Below are 22,380 nucleotides of genomic sequence, written 5' to 3'. Positions count from 1 at the left end.
TTCCCAGTGTAAATGCTAAAGTTTTGAGTCAAATTCACCATCCCTAAAAATAATGCAATTTTATCTTTAAAATAATGACTGATTTAAACAAACTTTTTTAGATTTACATGCAATAATTGGTCTTTTGTATTGGCTTAATCTTTTTCTTATTTTAACTGACTATATGCTTAGGTCTAAACATTGGTCATCTTGAATTTTACCTAAGTTAATGTTTAAAATCATCTATCATGAAATTTATTATAATACCTGTATTGATGACCAAACCTTTCATGCTATCCTTGGCAATGACCGTATCCTGCTCTGAATCTGGGGAGCTGCGGCGCCCATGCCCCTGTGGGAGCCGCCGGGTACCTGGACTCTCTCTGTGGCGGTGGGCCACAGCTGCCTGCACAGGACTTTCTTGAGAACATCGGGAAGGAGGCTGATCGTGATGAGCAGGATGATGGCCAGCCAGGCAGGGCCACTGGATAACATCTGTATGAACACATAGTACATCCTTTGATAATTGAGGAATGGCCTGGAGCGTTGAGGGAAAGAAGAAAAACAACAGGATAGCAGGTCAGAAATCATCAGGAGAAACACCGAAATCCCGCTGTTTCCTGCACTAGCACAAAGAGCCCATTCATCCTGGCAGCTTTTACTCCTGGCACGATGGTCACTGGGTAAGCCGCTGAACCTGCCTGCTTCGAATTAATCACAGCCCCAATGGGCTGGAGAACTCCCCCTGTAATGCTGGGGTGTTCCGAATGGGAAAAGGAGGAGGGAATTGTCTGAAGTCCTCCCAAAGGGAAAGTAAGTCCCTGAAGTTCAGTTTCAGAACAACAAAAAAGATTAAAATAGGTAATTTTTTTGGTATCTCAGAATCACAATGGCTATTAACGTGAAGATTTACAAAGGTTCTGCTCGTCAGAGCTCTAGTTAACTATGCCATAAAATTCTTAAAAATTGCCTATAAGAATACAGAGCATGAAATGGCTTCCCGGACAGGCAAATCTATAACTCAAAGGAAATATCTATGTTGGGCTCCGTAAAAGAAGTTGAAAAGGATGCAGCAACTGATATAATGCTGAACTTGAGTTACAGTTTCATGATCCCTAAACCCCGAGGCCCAGGAGCCAGTCAGAGAAGTTTCCAGGATGAAATATTCCTCTTCCACGGCTGCAGCGTTAGCAGCTTTGAAAAGTTCACTAGAATTTCAGGGACTTTTTTAAAGCTTGGCACAGGGTTGTTGGAAACCCACTCAAAACGTATCTAACATTTCTGTATTTCCAGATCGCAAACAACATGTAATGCATGGCTTTGGTCACGAGGGGGCAGTAATGTAATGAGAGGTTGGGTGGATATCAGTGACTGCCAACATGGGGACAAGGTTGATCACAGAGGCTTTCTCTACTTTCAGGGGCTGCCCGTGTTTCTCAGGAGCTGTGCTCCATATTGAAGTTGCAAAGTGGAGAGGATCCAGCCAGGCCTAATTGAAGGAGGCACTCTCCCCCAGGTCACGGCCACTCCTCACTTACCTTCCCCTAGTCCCAGCCCTGCTCAGGAAAGGCTCTGCTTTATGGGGAAGGTAGAAATGTACACAGGAGAATAAGACAATATGGTACCTGTCGTGACAGGAGAATGAATAAATGCTTAGGGGACGAGATGGAACCGTCTGTGAGGTGACTCGAGGGAAGCATTGAAGAGGACAAGGAACCACAGGGTTCTGAAGGATGAAGAAGAGCTCAAGAGGCAGGCTAACCAGAAAGGGCATTTTGGGTGGTAGGAAGAGCACGGGCGAAGGGGTGCTTGTGACAGCACCCGAACACATGTCAAGTGCAGCCACTTCTTGCCCTCCTCAGAACTGACCAAACCAACACTGCTTCTTGAATGCTTTGTTGCAATAATATCTAAACCACATGTCCTATCTGCTTTTCACTCACACGCTCGTTTTCAACACGGCGGTCTTTCTCAAACAGCAATCAGACTCTGCCACTCCCTCTGTTTAAAATCCTCGATGCTGTTCCACTGTGGTCAGATTGGGGCTGTGGTCCTACCTGTCCTATAGGCCCAGTGTGGCCTGCTCCTACCTCCTTTTCCAGCTGGACCAAGGCTCCTCTCCAGTCACAGTGGACTTGCCATGGCCCTGCCACAGTGCTTTTGCACATGCATCTCTCTTCCTTAGGAGTAGGGCTCTGTCTGGAGTCAGGCTGCCTCCACCCAGTGGTGCTGCTCTCTCTGTCCATCTTATCACTTACAGTGTATGGAGAATGTGGTTAGGAGGAAGACGGAATGAGACATGTGCTGTCAAATACTTAGCCCATGCCTCATTCCAGGAAGCATTTAATAAGTGAGACCTGTTATGATGGTGGTGATTTTCTCCCAGGTTCCAGTTTAAATAACAATTTTATTTGAGAAACCTTCTCTGACCTTCAGTGTGAAATAGGTCCCTTGCTATAGCATCCGGTTGGTTCCTCACTTGTCAAAATCCCAATAAGTTATAATCCAGCATGTTGCCGCCACTGAAAATGTGGGGTCCAAAGGGTAGAAGGGGTAGGGACCATGCCTACCTCATTCCCGCCATGGCACAGTGCCTTGCACACAGCAGGCATTCAACAAATACTTGCACACAGGAATGAGGTTAAGTGGAAAATGTGTTTTGAGACCCTGATGAAAGATACTGCAGGACTATAAAGGTAATAACGATTACAGAATACTTATAATTCTTACCAGATAATTCCTCCCCAGAGGAGGGAAAAGACAACGTAGAATAGCAGCGACCCCCAGATGACAAAGTGGTTTATCCAAGTCCAGTAGTGTGTATCTAATGCCAGCTGAAAGAAAAAAGGTGATTAACAGGGATATTATCTACATGTCATGTGAGCCATGGCGAGGAAAGAAAGCCAGAAAATAATGAGACCAACCAATACCTTAATTTTAGCCAAAATGTCCATATGAAACTGGTCAAGGAAAACAAACCCTTATTCTTCCAATGAAGATACAGAATGTGTGAGGTCACGTCCTTGTAATCACAGCATTTCTAGTAACTCCCACCAGGATCCGGGGGAAACGCACTGGGAAGTGTTTCTCCAACAGCAGGGACTCAGGGGCGATCGCTTAAGGTATTGGCTATATTACTACTAAGAAAATTACTTTTGGAGTTTCTTTGTATCACTTTTTAAAACTCAGATGGATAGGTGTGGGACTTTCATAATAATGTCCCGTATAGAATTTGACTTTTAAAAGAGCTGGGCCCTGGCCGGGTTGACTCAGTGGATAGAGCGCCGGCCTGTGGACTGAAGGGTCCCAGGTTCCATTCCGGTCAAGGGCACATGCCTGGGTTGCAGGCTTGATCCCCAGTGGGGGGCATGTGGGAGGCAGCTGATCAATGATTATCTCTCATCATTGATGTTTCTATCGCTCACTCCCTTTCTCTTCCTCTCTGAAATCAATAAAAAAATATATTAAAAAATAAATAAAACAAAAGAGCTGGATTTTCCATAATACACTGATTTCAGTTAAAGTGCATTTTTTATTATGCTGGGGGGCAGGTGGGCTTGCCAATGAAAATAATTCTAATCTGAATCCTTTCACAAAGAAAAGGCTCATTGAGGGATGGGTGGAAAAGGTGAAAGGGATTGAGAAGTACAAATTGCCAGTTATAAAAATAGTCTCGGGCTGTAAAGGACAGCATAGGGACTTCAGGCAGTAATAATGTAATAACTATGCATGTTATGGGATGGGTATTAGACTTATGGACAGCATAGGGACTACAGGCAGTAATAATGTAATAACCATGCATGTTATGGGATGGGTATTAGACTTATGGACAGCATAGGGACTACAGGCAGTAATAATGTAATAACTATGCATGTTATGGGATGGGTATTAGACTTCATAAGGTACATAAATGTCTAATCACTATGCTGTACTCCTGAAACTAATATCATATTGTATGTCCACTGTAACTGATACATAATTTAATAAAAAACACCTGCCTTCTATATCATTCTGGAGGTCTGCGTACTGGGTCGCAGGGTGAACTGAGTCTGCGCCTCGCTCGTTTGAATGGTGGTAAGAAGCCCCCTGACTGGGCCCAGGTGCTCATCTGGGCTGCGTGCTAGTGTGGACTGTAACTTGGAACGGATTTGTAGTTCAAAGATGGGGAGACCTACACATGCCGGGGTTTAACTGTGGCCAGCAGCAGCACCAACACAGGAGAATTTACCTTTAGTGTGACGGTAAACACCATCACAGTGAACACCAGCGTCCCAAAGGTCCAGTTTCCGAAGATCTGTGGGGACAGAGAGTCCAAGCCGTCTTTTGTTAATATGCATCTTCCCCCCTTCACACTCACAACCAGAGTGTTTAGAGGATACATCTCATTGTTGCCCTGCGCCAACACTTCACACCCCCAAGATACAGGGACTAGAGGTCTTGTTACTACAAAGTGAGAGGAGATGGCAGTGAACACCCTACCCTGGGCACTCAACCCCCGGCTCCCCAGTGCCGTCCCTCAGGGCCGAGAGGGATGTGACCGAGAGGTGGAAACAGCCCTTCCTACACTGACAGTCCTGTCACCCCGATACTGGCTCCCTCGGTGCTGTCAACACGCATCAGTCCTAACGTCACAAACTGGGAGCAAGAAAAACACGGAAGAGCTGGTATTACATACGCACGATGCTAACTCTGGTTTTTCCGTTTCGAGTTTCATGTCGAAGCGACATTTACCCAATTACCCAGTTCTATGCCTTCTGTGCGTTCAAGGGTAAACTCAGTAGAGTTTCTGTCTATTCTCTTTTGGACTCGAGTCCAACGCCTGCCTGCTTTGGAAGAAAAGCAAGTGCTGGAACATTTTGCTAATAAGCAGCGAGAGAAAACAATCACGTCACGTATGTGCGACACATGGATGGGATTTCCTCGGGAAAATAGCAGGAAAGGGAGAAATGAGGCAGACAAGACAGAGCTGCGTGAAGGCACCCTGCAGCCAGTCTGATGGCCAGAACCACAGACATGTCAACAGTCCCTCAGAAGAGGCCGCCGAGAGGCGAGAGCAGGGAGCAGGGCTCCAGGCGCCCGAGGACCTGGGAATGGTGTGAGATGGAAGCACTCACGGGTCACATCATGAAAACAACACATTCCCACCTACAGACAAAGACACAAGCAAAATAGAACACCTACTGCTTGAGACTTCTTTCCCTTACGGGGGACAATTCTATGAGTAAGTTTCTTCAAGGTTTCCACACTAAGAACCTGCTGTGCCTGGTACTGCGAACCATGCCTCTGAGAAAACGTTCCTGTCCTTCTTTAACAGAATATAAAGCTTTATTTCACAACGAATTTAAAAAACTGGAATACAAATTGTCAACCTACACGTGACTCGATTCAGGTGAATGTGTAGGCTACTCATCTTGTGAGACATCTAGTGAGGTAAGAACTACTGGTAGAATTCCAGAAGAAAAACTAAGTAACGTGTTAGGACTTTGTTGTAAACAGACTTCATAAGTATCCCGCCCCCAATGAACATCTCTTTACACTTCATTCTACTTCAGCACCATGAGCGAAACTGGGTTCCCGTCACTCAGAGCTACACTCACCAGTGGCTCTCAGTGGGGAGGGGAGCGGGAATTCTGTCTCCAGGGGACACTTGCAGTGTCTGGAGACATTTTTGGTTGTCACCATGGGGGGAGGGGAGGAGAGGTGCTACAGGCATCTAGCAGGCAGAGGCCAGGGGTCTGCTAATTGCATTGGGCAACCCACAACCAAGAGCTCTCTGGCCCCAAGTGGCAATAATGGTCAGGCTGGGAAACACTCAAAAATAAGTGTTCTCCCTTCAATGCTTAATTTCTGAGGCAGGAAAATTTCATAACTCTGAGTCTGGCTGCAGTCTGGCAGAGGACTACAAAAACGCTTGGCCAGCTGGGTGTTGGAGAGCAAATTGGCTCTGTTTTGTTTTCACTGGAGGCTGATGCTGTTAGCCAAAGTGAGGGGTGAACCTGCTGTAGGGCGAGGGGCAGCTCTGAATCCCATGCGGGCACCATGGGCGGGACCTGGCAGTAAGGCCGCCAACCTGCCCTGCGCTCCACTTCCTCATACCCTAGCCCGCTTGTTTGCCACCCCTGCTGGGTAGGAAACCTGGAACTCATTTTAAAAAGTGTTCGATAATAGCAAATTGTGGAAATGGAGTCTGCACAGAGAGAGACAGGATATCTCCAACAGCGTCACAAATCAGGGACACGCTTTCAGCCACTCAAGTGACTTCTTTATCTCTCTCTCTCTCCAGAGGTAAGGGGGTACTGCTCTAGGGCACTGCCAGGTTTTCTTGTATTTGTGGATTATGGTAGCCCTGGGATCACAAATTAGGCATCCCGATGCCTAGTCCAGTAAAACACATGGGCCTCAGCTGTCATGTTTACAAGTGAACAGCAACAAAGCACAACTAGCTTGAACCCAGAATTGAAACTTTGGTTAGAACCCTGGGCAATGCTGGGATCTGCTCCACCCTCACCTATGCTCTCGCGCTATTTCTGGCCCTTTGGGATAGACAATCATGATATTATCTCTATAAATTCCTCTGAATTTTCTTATTTGTTTTAAGGGAGCCTTTAGGCTAACTGCTAATAGCCAATGTATTATTAAAAATGTTTGCCATTATTTCTATGGATTTTGAGGTGGGAGGTGGCATGGTTCACTGGGATACCAATCCTCTTCAAAGAACTGTCGGGAGGGACCATCTTTTTTCCAAGCTTCATTAGCTAGCATGCCCCCCATGAGCCTGATTTCCTAACTGTTATCTCCATTGAGAATGTCACTAACTTCATAGCCTCACTCAGATGATAATAAGAATTTTGTAGAATGTCCCTGGAGCCTGCCCTCCACCAGATCTACATTTAATCCCTTCTCACACTTCTTCCTCTCTCTTCTGAAGATGGGTATTTTGCAGGAAATGTTCCTGCTTTTTAAAGCCCTAAGATCCAGACCAATTTAATTTTTATGCATAAAAATATCCCACAACAAACCTGACTTGCATTTTTTTCAAGATCACAGCCACAAGAAACACCTACTACATTTCCTTCATGCACAGATTCCGGATTGCTACCAAGTCTGCTGGCACAATTTGTCCTTGCTCCACGGGCTGGCGATGGTTCAAATTGCAGCTACCTTGATGTTTACTGACTCATATTATATTACGCTCTAAACTTTCAAGTGTTCGCCTAGGAATCCCTGCTGTTCAACAATAATAATCATTGCCTTAGCATTCTCATTTGAGAAGTAATTATGGCTCATGACGTCTGTGCTGAAAATGCCCCTAAGTGAATTTCCCTTTTTAAAAAGTTATCCGTGATTCAGTGTTCTCTCAATACTACATTCAGTGTTCTCTCAATACTACTACTGCTGTACACATTCCTATAAGATGATTTAGGTCTTTAAAAAAGTGGTCCTCCTCTACTGACAATCAATAAAACAGGGCATCTAGTAATACCACCAAGAAGATGCTTTCTCGTTTATCAGGACACACCACCAGAAGAGCGATGAGCATTATCACCTCCACGTTGCCCTGCCACCTTAGAACCAAGGAAATCGCCATCAGTCACCTGAGACTACCCGTGTTTACTGGCATTTTGCAGGTTTACTTGAATTACTACAGAACTAGCCTATGACGCTACTTTTAGTTCTGCAAGTGATCTAACACTCTTCTCCCGCAAGCAAACAAGAATTTAAGCATCAACAATGCAGAATGAGAAAGGCTCTCTCTGGGGATGCCCAGGCAGTGTGTGTATGGTGGGGGCAGGGGGGGGGGTAAGAGGGGGGAAGGTGTCTAGAGCTACAATAGCAGACATGCAGCCTTGGCCTTGCACTTGACCTGGAGTGGCCTTGGGCTATGCCAATCTCTTGGAGCTCCTGTCCTCCTTGTGACACAGGGTAAGTATCCACACTAGGTCCTTTACACCCTTGTCACTCATAATTAGGGATGCTATGAGTATTATTTGTCTTGCTGTTACACTCTAGGTCCTTAGATTATTTAACTTCTATAGAGTATTAGTGAGTTGGAGCTAATTTCGCCTCTAAAATGCATAACTATAGACAGACAAACACCTCACATTAAATACTTTGTTTGGCACCAACTGCCCCATGTACTGCTTCCTAATATCACCATACGTCTCAGAAGCTTTTCATATGACAGGATGTGCATTATGTGTGCTCAATCTTTGTCGTGACAGGCCAGTGAGCAGAGGACTCTCACAGCTCTTGGCTAATGAGTGGCAAGTCACCCACCAGGCATTTCTTAGTGGGAGTGGTAAAGGTCAACTTGTGTTTTCTTTACTCTGATATCTCTTTCTGTCATTGTTTCAAATTCTAATTAATAGTTCTGTCCAATAATGGCTGAGCAAAGGCATGCAAATGTTAATTATGGGAGATATAAAAGTGTTGCAGAAAAGCATCATTTTAGAAGTTGAGACGTTAGTATTTAGGATCTGTAGGGGCTCAGGGCATCCTTAAGGAAACAGGAAATAGGAGATAAGTCAAGAATTGGTAGAAATCCTTGGATCATATGCAAGGCCTCAAAACACCACCGCATCCATTGACCCACATCGGTATAAGGAGTGGCTGGTGGAAGTTCGGTTGGAGACATATCAGGGCTACTGGAATTTGAGCAGGAGGAGAAGATGCTGCTGAGACTTCACCTTGGCAAGGCCTCTCTATGGTCTGTACCCCAAAGCCCCACCACACTGGTCAACCAGCACTCCCTATAGGTTCTTCAGGCACACCTATAATTTTACTATGTAACACTGAGATTAAACAATTAAGCAGCAGCATGGACTACAACAAATACTATAAATTTTGTACCAAATATCCTGGGTTTGAGTTCTAATTACCTGACTTTGTACAAATTCTTTAATCTGTCTAAAGTGTAGTTTCCTCAACTATGAATGTGTCCATGGGCGATGGCAGTTGAGAGGATAAGATTTGTGAAAGTGAACTGCAAATAAAGTGCCCGATGAACAGCACTTACTTCCGTATCGGCTGGCTACCACGGTCCTGGAATTTCAGTCCTCAGGACACAGAAGCTTAGTTCTTTTTAAGATACATACGAGATGCTTACTTAAAGCATAACCCATAAGGACAATCTTATAAAAGAAACATAAAGAACAGTAAGACAGCTCTATTTAATGACATTTATGACCTGCTAGCATCCAGAAATTAAAATAAACTAAGACAAAGAACAAGTTCCAGAAAAATGCAAAGTTTGTAGAAGAGTGAGTGAAAAAATTTAAAAAATTCTCAAGATCAATGTAGTAAAAACTGGTTTACGTTATAATGAAAGATAACTGCACCTTTTAGTAATGAGAAATGAGAAACAAACAAATGGGTAAACAAATTCCATGAGACCTGTAGCAAGACCTTCGGGTTTCAAGCCAACAGTTCTAAGAGATGAGCCACACAGGAGGACAACATGGGGAGAGGTGTTCTGTCAGACAGGAAATGGAGCAAACTTCTGTTCACGAGCTACCCTTATTTACATCAACAACAGTGTTTATTTTTACGGCTAGGTAAATATGTAATATTCGGGTAGGGCACAATTCTGACATGTGCTCCATGTCTTCTGCAATTGTCCCAGGTAGAACGGGTTTGCCACATTCAAAGCAGTGTCCCCAACAGGCCCCGCATGCCTGCATATGTTGCCTCTTATTTAAGGTAAAGGGAAGCTCAAACAAGTCAATCTGAAAACCATCACTGACTCAGTGGCAATCCTGACACAGAAATCCAGAGGTAAACACCAAGTACAAATGATCAGATGTACACAGACTTCTCTAATACAACTTTCGTCTACAGGAAGGAGAGGGGAGCAGCAGCTAATAGTGTTTCTACTGACAAAGCACACAGAAGAAGTCACAATTTGAAAATATTTTCGAGAAATATTTTATCTAGAATGCACTCCAAAAACATATAGAGGACACACCCACAATTGTCTTACCATGTGTGTGTTGGTAGTCATTATCTGAGAGTGGGAAGGAAAGCAAGTCGCAAAAAGAAAAAAATCAAGATACAAATAAAACAAACCCTAGAAATTATGCAACAACCAGAGAGCTGATGTCTATTAGAAACTATCAATCTACTCATTGCAAAGGAAACAGACACTTAAGTGCATGTGAAAAAATGGGAAAATGTGTTAAATACAAAAGTAATTCCCATATTAAATAACCCATGCTTGGCGGATCTAACTGAACCACTAGATAAATAGCTAATGGTGAAATATAAGTTACAGAAACAAAGTCTGAAAACCTCAGGAAGGGGATTTCCCACAGTCAGCCGAGCTATGCGGAGCAGTGCATTTACTGACGTCCTATGTCCTGTAAGCGATTTGGTAGCTAGATACCCAACTATCAGGAGACCCCACAGGCTGTACTGAATGACTGCACTGACCACGGATTGAACACCAATCAAGGGTTATTCCCAGGCAGCCAAGACAACAAGGCCCAGTTCGGTACTAACCTGTCCATTGCTGGTCACAGTTGCATTTTCAAACATGAAGTAAGCACCAAAGAAAAATACCAGAGCGTCGAATACTCCTAAGAATGTCCAGTAAATGAACGCTCGCCAGCGGAGTAGAGCGTTCTTGGTGATATCTCTGTGGAAGGAAAACAGTGAGAACATAGTGGCTGCATTCCATTAAAATGGGCCTCAGCCAGGGACCCTGCAGTCTCTACTGTGCTCTGCAGTGACCACCTGTGTCCACTAGGGGTCTCTAAGTCACTGGAGAGATTCCCCCAGTGAAAACATCTGACAAAAATCACAACCAGGGCACTGGCGTGGGTACCATCCACCCATCCTACTTGGGTGTTCCAGTTTTACAGACTCTGTATTCTTTCTTACAACTATATGTGAATCTAAAATTTTCTGAAATACAGTAAGTTTAATTTAAAAAGCCGTAAAAAAACCCAGTAACACATTGACATATGCCAGACATCCTGAAGTGCAGTCCTGAAATAGCAAACATAATTTCCTTGTTATTAAAACATACTTTTTAACCGTTTGTACTCGGATGCCGAGTGTGACTCGACACGGTTAGCATCAGTAGCAAAGGGTTAGCGAGTGCAAAGGGTTAAAGCAGAAAAGAACACACCAAAATCAGATCTGTTAACTTTTCTCCCCCCTCACTGAATAAAGCAGAGCATATGTGGTTTTTAAAGAATTCAGATCATATGCACTGGGTTATAAGGGGATAGACATCCTTATCCCCAGTCCTTTCGTAATTTATCAACAAAAAAAACCCATGGTAAACAAATAAAAAAACAAAAGGCATGGTAAAGAAAACACAATATGGTAAAAAAAAGAACTGACTTGATATGTACATTTCAAATGCAACATAAATCTCCTATCTATTAGTAAATTTGAAGTATAATCAGTCAAATTACATTGATTCTTGCTTAAGGACTCTGGTAAAAGCAAGTGCATCAGCTGACACTGCATGTTTCTGGTTTTAAAGTAATTCAACCAGGCATTTATTTGGAGGCACCGCCCTCTGGCTGCCTCGTTATTCTCCAAGCTCTAAAGCAAGTGTGCCTGAGGCGCTGTACCTGTAGAGGGAAGGGTCCCTCTTGAGTGTGTCCATGCTGACGTGCTGCTCCATCAGGCTGTACAAGAGAATCGGAAGGGAAGTGAAACTGATGTTGTACAGTGTCAGGTAGGCGGTGTCGTACAGCGTCTGCAGGAAGGAGAACATCCACTGAAAACAGCACCCGTGCACCTTGTTAAACTTTTTTGATTGTTAAACATATATTTTTAATTTGCAAAGACGTAACACGAGCAGTCTGGAATACAGACAGAGCCTTCTTTCTACAGATTTAGAAGGACCAGGACAATTTTCAAAGCTTCATGATGTCAACTAGTCAAGATTAAAATCATGGCTGAGAGAAGGCCCGACAGTAACCCACCCCATTTGGCCACTGCAAACTTGCAACAAAAAAAGTTGCATAAAAGCTTGCTATTTTGATCGCCATCTTCAAGCTTCAATTTCCCCCAGTGCCGGACCCTTCAGATGAAAGCAGGTGGCCACAGCCCATCTGAGCAGGACAGGAGAACAAGTGAGCGAGGGAAAGGAGGTGCCCTGACGGTCTCTTCTCCCGTCAGATGGCCTGCACACCTCTGCTTGGCACTTGAAAGTGTCAGAAGCCAATGAATTCTGAGACACCAAGACAGAATCTCAGATTTAGATTCAATCTGTTCAGAAAGCCCAACACAGCTCTCCTGGGCTTGGGGTAGGCAAGTTCTGGGCACATCACTCACTGGGCCCCACGGGAAAGCCTGCAGTCAGCAGACATGGGCCCCTCCACGCCACTCCTTCTCTCCACCTGCTGATGGGCTGCTGAGGGCACTTAGGCCTCCCTCCCCATCCTGGCCTGCATGCTTCTGCTGTCTACTCTCCCCTCACTGCAGCCTACCTGACACTGTACAACATGTGGGAGGTAGATAAGGCTCAGGGGAGCTTCTGACTTAAGACATTAGAACTCACCTGCTGTGAAAACCCACAGAAGAACTGGTATAAAAACTGAGGGAAAATGAAGCAGACATTCTGAAAGACAAGTCACATGCCTGTTAGTTCAAGGGAACACTGGAAGAAGCATCTAACCTCCTCAGAGGTTGTCCACGTGACAGCACTTTATCTGGGGAGTGACCCAAAGTGTCCTACGTTCTCATATGAGCAGGCAATGGGCTTTACATTTTTTTCTCTTTTTCAATAGCACCTACAGTGCATATGTGACCATGTTCTGGAAACTCTGAGAACAGATAATGTAAAAGCAAATTTGTTGAAGACACAGAAGGGAGCAATGTAGGTGTCAGTGTAAACAGGAAAGAATCAAATTGCATAATGAATAAGGAATTAGTTCAAGGAATTATAAAAGAATGCCCCTTTCTCATTCATGATATCTTCTTATTGATTCCACATGAAATTGTGTGAATGGGAGAAAAGCGTTGGATCAGCCCCTTCCTTACTGACAATTACTTCTATTTTTATATAAATCACCCCTTAAGGCATCTGTCTAATGTGTCATTCCATCACGTGTAGTATATTTCACCGAAACAGTTGATAGGAGCAAGGAAGTACTTCCTTCCTACCTTATAAAAGAAGTATTGCACAAGCTCCGATATCCTAATATAATAAAAATGCCCATGAACGAGTAGCATCTTCTTTAAATGCTTAAATTTAGGTATTGCATAGTCACTGTTCCTTGCAGCCTGACGACCTTCCTTTCCAATGACGCCTATAAGAAGGGAATAAATGTGCTGAGTACACGCTTTCTCAAGAACATGCAAGTGAAAATGGGAATAAGAAAATAAGGTTAGATACAACCATGGCTGTGAGATTTCTCAGCCATGAACGTACTAAATCCTAGACGCTGCCCTAAATGTGTCATCTGAAGCCTATGATCTTGCCTTTGGCTGTATCCCCTTCTTGTTTAGCTGAAGTAATAAATCTCAGTTACCAAGATGCGCAGGAAATCAAAAAACAAGAGGCTTACCTATGCCCACATGGGCCTCCAGGATCATGCTGACATCATTTGCGCCATCACCGATTGCTAATGTAATAGGGTGCTCTTTTGAAAATTTGATTAATTTAACAATCTGGAAAAGAAATACAGAACTGATCTTCTCTGTTTTGATAAGGTTATCATTAACTAAGTTTAAATAAGAAAGATATAAGTTAGGTAAGAAAAATGAAAAAGTTATTTACTTAAGCAGGGGTGGGGGACCTTTTTTCTGCCAAGGGCCATTTGGATATTATTTATAACATCATTTGAGGATCATATAAAATTATCAACTTAATAATTAGTCTGCTATATTTGGTCAAGCATTAAATTAACTCACTCCTAATGCCTTGGCAGGGCCAAACCAAATGATTTTGCGGGCCTTACACAGCCCGTGGACCGGACGTTCCCCATCCCTGGCTTAAAGTAAGTGTACTACATTCGATCTATTTTATCCATATATGATATATTTCATATTGAAAGAAAAACAAAATAAAGCAAAAGTAGCTAAGGTTTGATTACAATAAGATATGGCTGGTTAGAAAAATGAAGATAGTCATAAAATAGATGAAGTAGTTTTCAGTTACAGCTACACTCACATATTTAAACAAAAGGGAAAATATATTTAAATACAAAAAGAAAAATCTCAACATTGTATTCTATTAGAAAATATTACTATTTCAAACTATTTGCTATCAAGCATCTACTTTTTAAAATAAGCTATTGTAATGCTATTTTAATTTTCAAACTTGTCATGTGTGTAAAAACAAATCTGAAAGTCCAATGCAATTAATAATTTCCAAATGTTTTAGCCAATTTTTTATAATATATCTATTTTCCATTCATGTGTCTAAATGATGGTTTGAGATACACAAGTAAAAAGATTAGGGGGAAAATGTATAGATTGCCTTCTTGTTTCAAGATGATAGACTGAAACAAAAATTAATTTGTAAAAAAGTTTGTTAGACTTGGTTCAGAACTGCATTTATGTATAGTACATATAAGGTTGACATAGAATCAAACACATAAGAGGGGGGTAGGGAATAAAACCGTTTTTTATCTTAGATAGAATGTATATGAGTTTTCGAGTCTCAGCTTGTCCTCACAAAGAATTAGCCAGGGAGGTCCAGTCCTATATTCTTAGTAACACCACCACTTAACAGGTTAGTGAAGTGCACGTGCAAGGACGCTAAACATGACCTCTTTGCACGTGGTATTTAGGACTTTACCTTAACCCACTGCGTTAGTCTGAGCAGTTACGGTTTTCTTTCATGAATCGTTCACAAGAAATTGGTCTAATGTATCTAAAACGTGGTTTAACAAAATTGGAACTGTTGTAGTTTTATATCAGAAAGAGATCTATATTCACATATGTATGCCATAATGCTGTAAAGAGTATTTTTAAAAAAACCATCAGGTGTGTGTTTCCACAAGAATATGTTGCAGTGGGTAGAACATGAGTTTGGAATCCGACAAATGGGAAACCAAATTCTGGCTGTAATTTTCCAAATGCCTCCTTTTCGAAAAATTACCCTGGTTTTTTGCACCTCAGGTACTTCCTTTGTAAAAGTAGATTAACACCAGCCATCTATCAGGGTTACTCTGAAGGTGAAATGGGTTCGTGTGACTGGCTCAATAATGCTAAGGTCACACCGTCTGCCTTCAGTGTTCATTCCCGTCAATGATCGTACCTTTGTGGTACGGTTTTATTTTATGAGACAAGTCAGACAGAGACATCGCCCCTAGAAAAGGGTCATCCATTTGATTCAGTGAACTCGTACTAATCACAATAAGCAAAACAAGACCCATGTTTTAAATTTCTATCACATTTGCTTCTATGTAAAAACGGTGGTACTTGGCTAGATTTAAAAAAATAATAATCAGTGGTTATGACAACTAATGAATGGCGTTCAGTATTTAAATACCCATCAACCACTAGCTAATGATAAGGGACAGGAGCACGGACCTGGGCCTTCTGCAGAGGGGCCATCCGGCAGCACAGCACGGCGCTGCAGTTCCGGCAGATTTCAAGGAACCGTTCTCGGTAGTTGCTGGAGCTGCCATCTTCTCGGGGTTTCATTATTAAAGACAGCGCAGCTCCATCAATAATTAAACCATAGTCTTGCATATCTGTTGAAAGTCTGTTAATGACACAAATCAGAGAGATTACTCAATAACTAAGTTTATAGATTTTAGAAGACTACATAACTTTCTTGAATATCTAGAGATGATACAAATCCATGATCAAGGGATTAGGAAGCTAGTACAGTAACTTGATGCTGGTCCATAGATTCTGTGACTTTAAGCAAAACAATGTATAAGGAAACCGATTTTACCATAGGCCAATGTACACAAGAGTTAAGTTCTCGTGGCGTCTCATCAATGTTATAGCAAAACAGCATGGACTGAAATGATGTTTTTCAAGGACCTGCTATATAGTAACTCCCGCCGCTTATCCTCAGAGAACACTCTCCAAGAGCCCCCAGTGGTTGCAGGTAGTACCGACCTATATACACTATATTTTTCCCGATACATACATATATCTGATGAAGTTTAATTTATAAATTAGGTACAGTAAGAGATCAACAATAATTAATAATAAAATAGAATAATTATAATAATACTAGAGGCCCAGTGCATGATTGAATCATGCACGTGTAGGGTCCCCTACACGCTTTCGCTTTTCGCGGTGGAGCTGGATGCTGTCCGCTGGTGCACCAGGCCTTTCAGAAGCCTCCGGCTCGGCGGAGGCTTCTGAAAGGCCTGGTGCCGGAGCAGACAGGCACCCAGCTCCCCCACTTTTGATGGTCCGCGGCCTCTGAGGGAGGCTACCCTGCTGTTGAGAGGCGCTTCTCAACAGCAGGGTAGCCCCCCTCAGTGGCAGCGGATCCGTGCCTCTCAATGGCCGGATAGGCCACCCCGAGTCCCGCCCCCCAGCCTCCTGCCACCCAATCGTGGGCATAGTGGAGTGATGGTAATTTACATGTTACTTGATTATTAGATAGGATAATGTAATAGAAGTTATATGAACTGGGTCATTCTGTCTCTCTTGTGGATATACTGGACAAAGGGGTGATTCACATTCCAGGTGGGACGGAGCAGGACAGCTGAGATTTTACCACACTATGCAGAACAGTGCACAGTGAAAACCTGTGCATTATTTCTGGTGTTTTCCATTATTACTTATTGACCATGACCACAGGTAACTGAAAGTGGGGAAAGTGAAACTGTGGCTAGAGAGGGACTATTGTATTTCTTGTTTTATCAATATGATCTTTAAAGGACCGAATGTAAAGCCTTTGACTAAATTTTAAAATTGTGTTTTAATTATACATTCACATTTCACTTAGGCAAAGCAAACACACAGTTCTAACTGTGGATTCCTGTGTGTGTCCCAGGACTGCCCAACAATAGAAGGAAAGCATTTATCTTGCAGTCTAAAGAGGTCAGTCTTTATTCCCAAACTTCCTGGCCACATTGGCCACCCTCAGTCTTCAACTTCACAGCTAATATCTCCTTGGTATTATGCCTGTATGACCTGCATTGGGAAGAACATGGTTATAATATTTCTCTTTGCTGGGTTTCAAAATTACAAGGGACATCTCTAATCCCCAAAAGGAACTCTGCAGAATTAGGTGAAGGGAAATAGCTTTGTACTATTTATGAACAATTTAAAATTTACATTTGATTAGAGAGCTGCTTTTGCTTTACCTACATTAATGACAACCTAAGACGATTCAAATAAAGTCTATTCTTAGATCACGCAAGTAACACCAGCAAGGACAACATTTATAAAATGTATCAGAATAAATTCCGAGTATTCTTGGAAAAAACAACAACTCTGGAGCATATATTGTTTTGTCTTAACAGACAAGCAACCATGTATTATTAATATTTCCTTCCCTGGTCTGGCAGATGCTCTGAGGAATCCAAAGTACTGCCTGTCCTCCCCTACCCCCCACCCCAAGTGTCTTAGAAACAGATGAGAACGCAGCCGGTGTGGCTCAGTAGTTGAGTGCCGACCCATGAACTAAGAGGTCATGGTTAGATTCCCAGTCAGGGCACATGCCCGGGTTTCAGGCTCCATCCCAAGTAGGGGGCATTGCAGGAGGCAACCGATCAATGATTCTCTCTCATCATGGATGTTTCTCTTGCTCTCTCCCTCTCCCTTCCTCTCTCTGAAATCGATAAAAACATAATTTTTTAAAAAGACACATGAAAATGATCCTATTCATAATATTTTATAAATCAATCAATCAAGTCTTTCTGTATCCTTTAACCAGCAGTGTGAAAGTACACACACACACACACCCCTCTCTTATGCACACCCTCTGTGTAAAAAGACACGTTACAGTTGCTAAAAAGAAATAGCTCTGCTCATGTTTCAGGTGGTCCCTCTAACCACGCTGATGCTGTTACTGATGGGAGGGCAGAACCACATTCCCAGCAAGGGTGTTGAGGCTCTCTCCTTGCAAACGGAGGTCACGTACCCTGAGAGGTTGTCCCTGGTTAAGCTGCCATTGTGGCGCAGGACAGTTTTACTCAGCTCAAACAGGACATCATGTAAACTCTGCTCCTCGATTTTCTTGGTGGTTAGTTCAAGCAGCTGTGTGTTCCTCCTGAAAAGTTTGCAGGCGTAGCAGGTGGCTGCTGCCGTCTCCATCTTGTCCCCGGTGAGCACCCAGACTTTGATGCCGGCCTTCTGCAGAGCTTCTATGGTGTCAGCAGCTTTCTCCTGGAGCCTGGAACCCAAAACACGGAACAACAAACACCAGGGCTGACAAAGGCAAATCAAAACAAACCATTTCAGAAACTTGTGACCTATTAAAATATTTTAATAGGCCTTCAGAATTAAAAAGCACCACTGTGCCCTGGCTGGTTTGGCTCAGTGGATAGAGCGTCGGCCTGTGGACTGAAGGGTCCCGGGTTTGGTTCTGGCCAGGGGCAGATGCCTGGGTTGCGAGCTCGGTCCCCAGTGCGGGGCGGGCAGGAGACAGCTGGTCAATGATCCTCTCTCATCATGAATGTTTCTATTCCTCTCTCCCTCTCCCTTCCTCTCTGAAATCAATAAAAAGGTATTTTTTTTAAAAAAAGCACCATCACACTGACTCATGATCTTATGGTAAAATGCCCGAATCTGTCTTTAAAGTGTATTAAATTTTTACCCCCTCCCCAACTAAACACTTTCTAATACCTAATAGATAACATGGATAAAATATCCAGAAGTAATGGCTGTCTTGCATTGCCATACACCAGCATGGCATTTTTGGTCTAACTGGGACTCACTACCCAGAGAGGCTTTAGGCAATTGTAAGAAAGACCATATAACCACCACCAACAAAAAGTCCAGGGAAAAATAGATCTGGAAAAGAGATGGTCAGTAATATTCATTATCTTTTCTTTTGGCAAAAACTGTTCAAATTTTGCCTCTTATCAAACTGGAGCCCAGGCTGCTGTAAACCATGCAACACGCTGACAATGTTAGCAGTGGTTCTATGACTGGCTAACAGGCATCACAAGATTCCGAAGTGTCAGCTGCTGTGTGAAGCGTTTCTCGTGTGACATTTCACGTTTACAGCCAGCATAAGGGGTGAGGACTTCATCACCACCCCATTTTACATGTGGAAAATCCAAAGCTGCAGAGGTTACAAAACGTGTCTGAGGGTAAATGGCTCTCTTGACATTGGTCAGACTGTCTCACTATCCATGGAAGTCTGGCATCAAAACCATGCTTGCCTCCTTTGGGGGTCCTGGCCTTTTTCCAAGTTTTAGAGTCTTAGGTTTTGATCGGCGTGTGGAGTATCGCCATGTGTCTCTGCCAAGCACTGCATAGAAGAAATGGATTCAGATTCTAACTGGAAAGATTTGGTTAGATTCTGGAATCAGCCTCCAAGGTTGACCACACAATCATAGTATTTTAGAGATAGAAAAAAATCTCTAATTTCTTTTTTTTTTTTTAAAGGAAACTGAGGCTGAGAGTGGTCTGCAAAGAGGCTGGCCAGAGATTTTAAACATGTACACAAATATCATCACTTCAAAGCCACCCACACCAGTATCTATTATCAATATTTTGATGTCTCAACTCCCCAATGAGTCAATCTGCTCCACAACCCTCTTGAGGGCCCCTGCACATCGGCTCTGCCTGCTCGGTTCCTCCATTCGAAAGAGCCTTCCACTTTCCTACCACTTCCTTCCAGGCCCAGGCCCAACCCTCCCCGGGGGGGGAGGGGAGGGGGGGGGAAACCACCCTCCGGTATATCTCTCTCCTGCCGAATGCACAACTCCATTCTATGACCACGGTTCCACGTTGTAAACCTGTCCTGTGCATGCTATGCTTTCTCATGCTTATACTTGTGTCCATACCTGTTATACTCTGGACTGAAGGAAGAAAGGGACTAAAGAAACAAAAACAAACACACAAAAAAAAACCCCAAACAAACATGGAACAAACTGATCAGTCTCAGAGGGAAGGTGGGGATGGACAGGTGGGGAGAGATTAACCAAAGAACTTATATGCATATATGCATAACCTGTGGACACAGACAGTAGTGTGGTGAAGGCCTGGAGTTGGGGCAGCGAGGGAGGACTGGAAGGGGCCAATGGAGGGAAAAAGGGTACATCTGTATTGCCTTCAACAATAAAGACCAATGTAAAAAACAAATCCAAACAAACCCAAAATTTCCTGCATTGTCCAATCTCATGCTATTGAGATTGAGAACGCAGTAAATGCTTGTTAAAAACATAGAAAAACTGTAGGTTTCGAGTTAAGGATTTAAATTTTGGACCAATATATCAATATTAAAGTCTTTCAACCTTAATAGGAAATAAAATCTCAGTAAACTTATGGAGCTTCTATTTCATTCTTTTATATTGGGATATTTTTTTTCTTTTCCATTTTTTCATTCTGTTCTCAGCAGGCCCATGGCCATTTCTTAGTGCATTAATAAGCCTTAAGTAACTTTAAGCTCTTATTTCAGACTTGTCACAGATTAGAGGCTCTTTCTTTAGAAGCATTTGAAAACCTGTCATCAGTAATTTTACCAGTTCTTCTTATATTATTTGCAACATTCCACTTGATTACATTGAGCACGGTAAGAACTACATTTTTACACCTGTATTTGGGAAGAACTAGTAACAAATTTAGACACATTATTGATTCCATTCTAAAGAATAATTTAAAAAAATAACCCTGTAAGATATCGTGACTATGCAGAACATAATTCAAAACTGCTGACTATTTCTGGTTTCTTCTGGGAAAGTGTGAATTCAGGAATCTTATTCATGGAAAGTAAAACATCACCCAGTCATGAGTTGCCTGTGATAGCATCTCCCCTCACCCTCACCCCTCCACCCCCACATGCAGTCAGACAGCCTGTCTCTTCTGACCCGTGAACACGTGCCTTCCGTGTGGCTGACACTTTCCTCTGAAGCACCCAAGTGGCATCATGCTTTATTTCTGGAGATGGCATAGTGTTTACTTACCGATCCTCAACGGCGGTAGCACCAAGCAGAATAAGATCTTTCTCTATCTGTTCATAGGCTTCTGCTAATTTCTTATCTCGATCTTGAAGGGCCACCTTGCAAGCCTGTAGCAATTTACAAATGCCTTCATATTCTTCTGGGCTGAGCCTTTTGTACGCAACGCACAAAGTCCGAAGCCCCTCCTGTGGGAGACAATGCATTTCACGTGAATTCCAGGGTCACTGTGCCAAAACATTATGTTTCAATAGCTTTCTCAATATTTCCTTTCTTTAATTCGAATTACTAACCAAAGAATTCTAAAACAGCCAAGCCTAAAATGGGTTGACAATTTACAACCTCGTTATTCACATCTATATCAAATATAATCATTACAGATTACAGAAAAAATTCCAACTAGTAAGCATGGGAATAAGTAATAAAATCAGGGCCATCCAAAGATAAGACTATTTTGAAAAATGAGAGGCCCGGTGCATGAAATTCATGCATGGGGGGGGGGGGGGGGAGGTACCCCAGCCTGGCCTGCACCCTCTTCAATATGGAATCCCTCTCACAATCTGGAACCACTGGCTCCTAACTGCTCACCTGCCTGCCTGCCTGATGCCCCTAACTGCTCTCTCCTGCCGACCTGAACCCCCAACTGCTCTCCCCTCCTGGCCTGATTGCCCTAACTGCCTAACTGCTCCCCTCTGCTGGCCTGATCGCCCTAGCTGCCAAACTGCTCTCCCCTCCTTGCCTGATTCTCCAACTGCCTATCCGTGCTCCACTCCTGGCCTGATCCCCCTAACTGCCTATCTGTGCTCACCTCCTAGCCTGATCCCCCTAACTGCCTATCTGCACTCCCCTCCTGACCTGATCCCCCTAAATGCCTATTTGCTCTCCCTTCCTCTCTGTGCCCTTGCCCTTCAGACCCTGGCACAGGCTTGCTGAGAGCTCTCCACCGTGGTGTCGCCCCCGTCCTGATTGGTCATTACATGACAGCATCCTGGCCAATTTGCATATTCCTCTATTATTAGTATAGATGAAGAGATAAACTTTTTTTAGGGTAGTAATTTGCAATTCTATGGTGAATACCAAATGATATTTCTAAACTAAATATTTTTTACACGGGAGTTTGTAATTCCATTTGATCTTATGTAGCACTTGCTAAAGAAAGCGGCTAGGCTATGTATCAAACCCACTGGGTCCACAGGAGAGTGAAATAAGAATTTAGGAATAACAAACTCTCTGCTGTGATCATAAATTCTGGGCAATACCACACACAGAGAATGAAGGCACCAGCCCAGCCATCGAGGCACATGTAAGTTGGGCTCTCAGAGCTGAGAGGCCACACACAGAACACTGGATTACATCAATGTGTTAGCGTGGGGCTTTCACAGCAGGAATGTGC

At 43.2% G+C, this 22,380-nt stretch overlaps 1 protein-coding gene across 1 annotated transcript in view; it reads right to left on the bottom strand.

Annotated features, from left to right (window-relative positions):
* The window catches only part of ATP11A (ATPase phospholipid transporting 11A), a 135,708-nt gene that overhangs the window by 5,314 nt on the left and 108,014 nt on the right, over positions 1-22,380 (bottom strand). Inside the window, exons 18-28 of the mRNA XM_054719971.1 lie at positions 20,994-21,175; positions 18,002-18,253; positions 15,478-15,652; positions 13,506-13,608; positions 13,102-13,247; positions 12,497-12,556; positions 11,562-11,689; positions 10,477-10,612; positions 4,208-4,273; positions 2,710-2,813; positions 352-517 (exon numbers count right to left, since the gene is read on the bottom strand). Of these exons, the coding sequence (XP_054575946.1) occupies positions 352-517; positions 2,710-2,813; positions 4,208-4,273; positions 10,477-10,612; positions 11,562-11,689; positions 12,497-12,556; positions 13,102-13,247; positions 13,506-13,608; positions 15,478-15,652; positions 18,002-18,253; positions 20,994-21,175 (1,518 nt within the window). The remainder of the gene's footprint in view (positions 1-351; positions 518-2,709; positions 2,814-4,207; positions 4,274-10,476; positions 10,613-11,561; positions 11,690-12,496; positions 12,557-13,101; positions 13,248-13,505; positions 13,609-15,477; positions 15,653-18,001; positions 18,254-20,993; positions 21,176-22,380) is intronic.

The sequence above is a fragment of the Eptesicus fuscus genome, chromosome 8, assembly GCF_027574615.1.
Source record: "Eptesicus fuscus isolate TK198812 chromosome 8, DD_ASM_mEF_20220401, whole genome shotgun sequence".
NCBI lineage: Eukaryota > Metazoa > Chordata > Mammalia > Chiroptera > Vespertilionidae > Eptesicus > Eptesicus fuscus.
The sequence above is the reverse complement of the archived record's forward strand: the minus strand, read 5'-3'. Positions and strand labels throughout refer to the sequence as shown.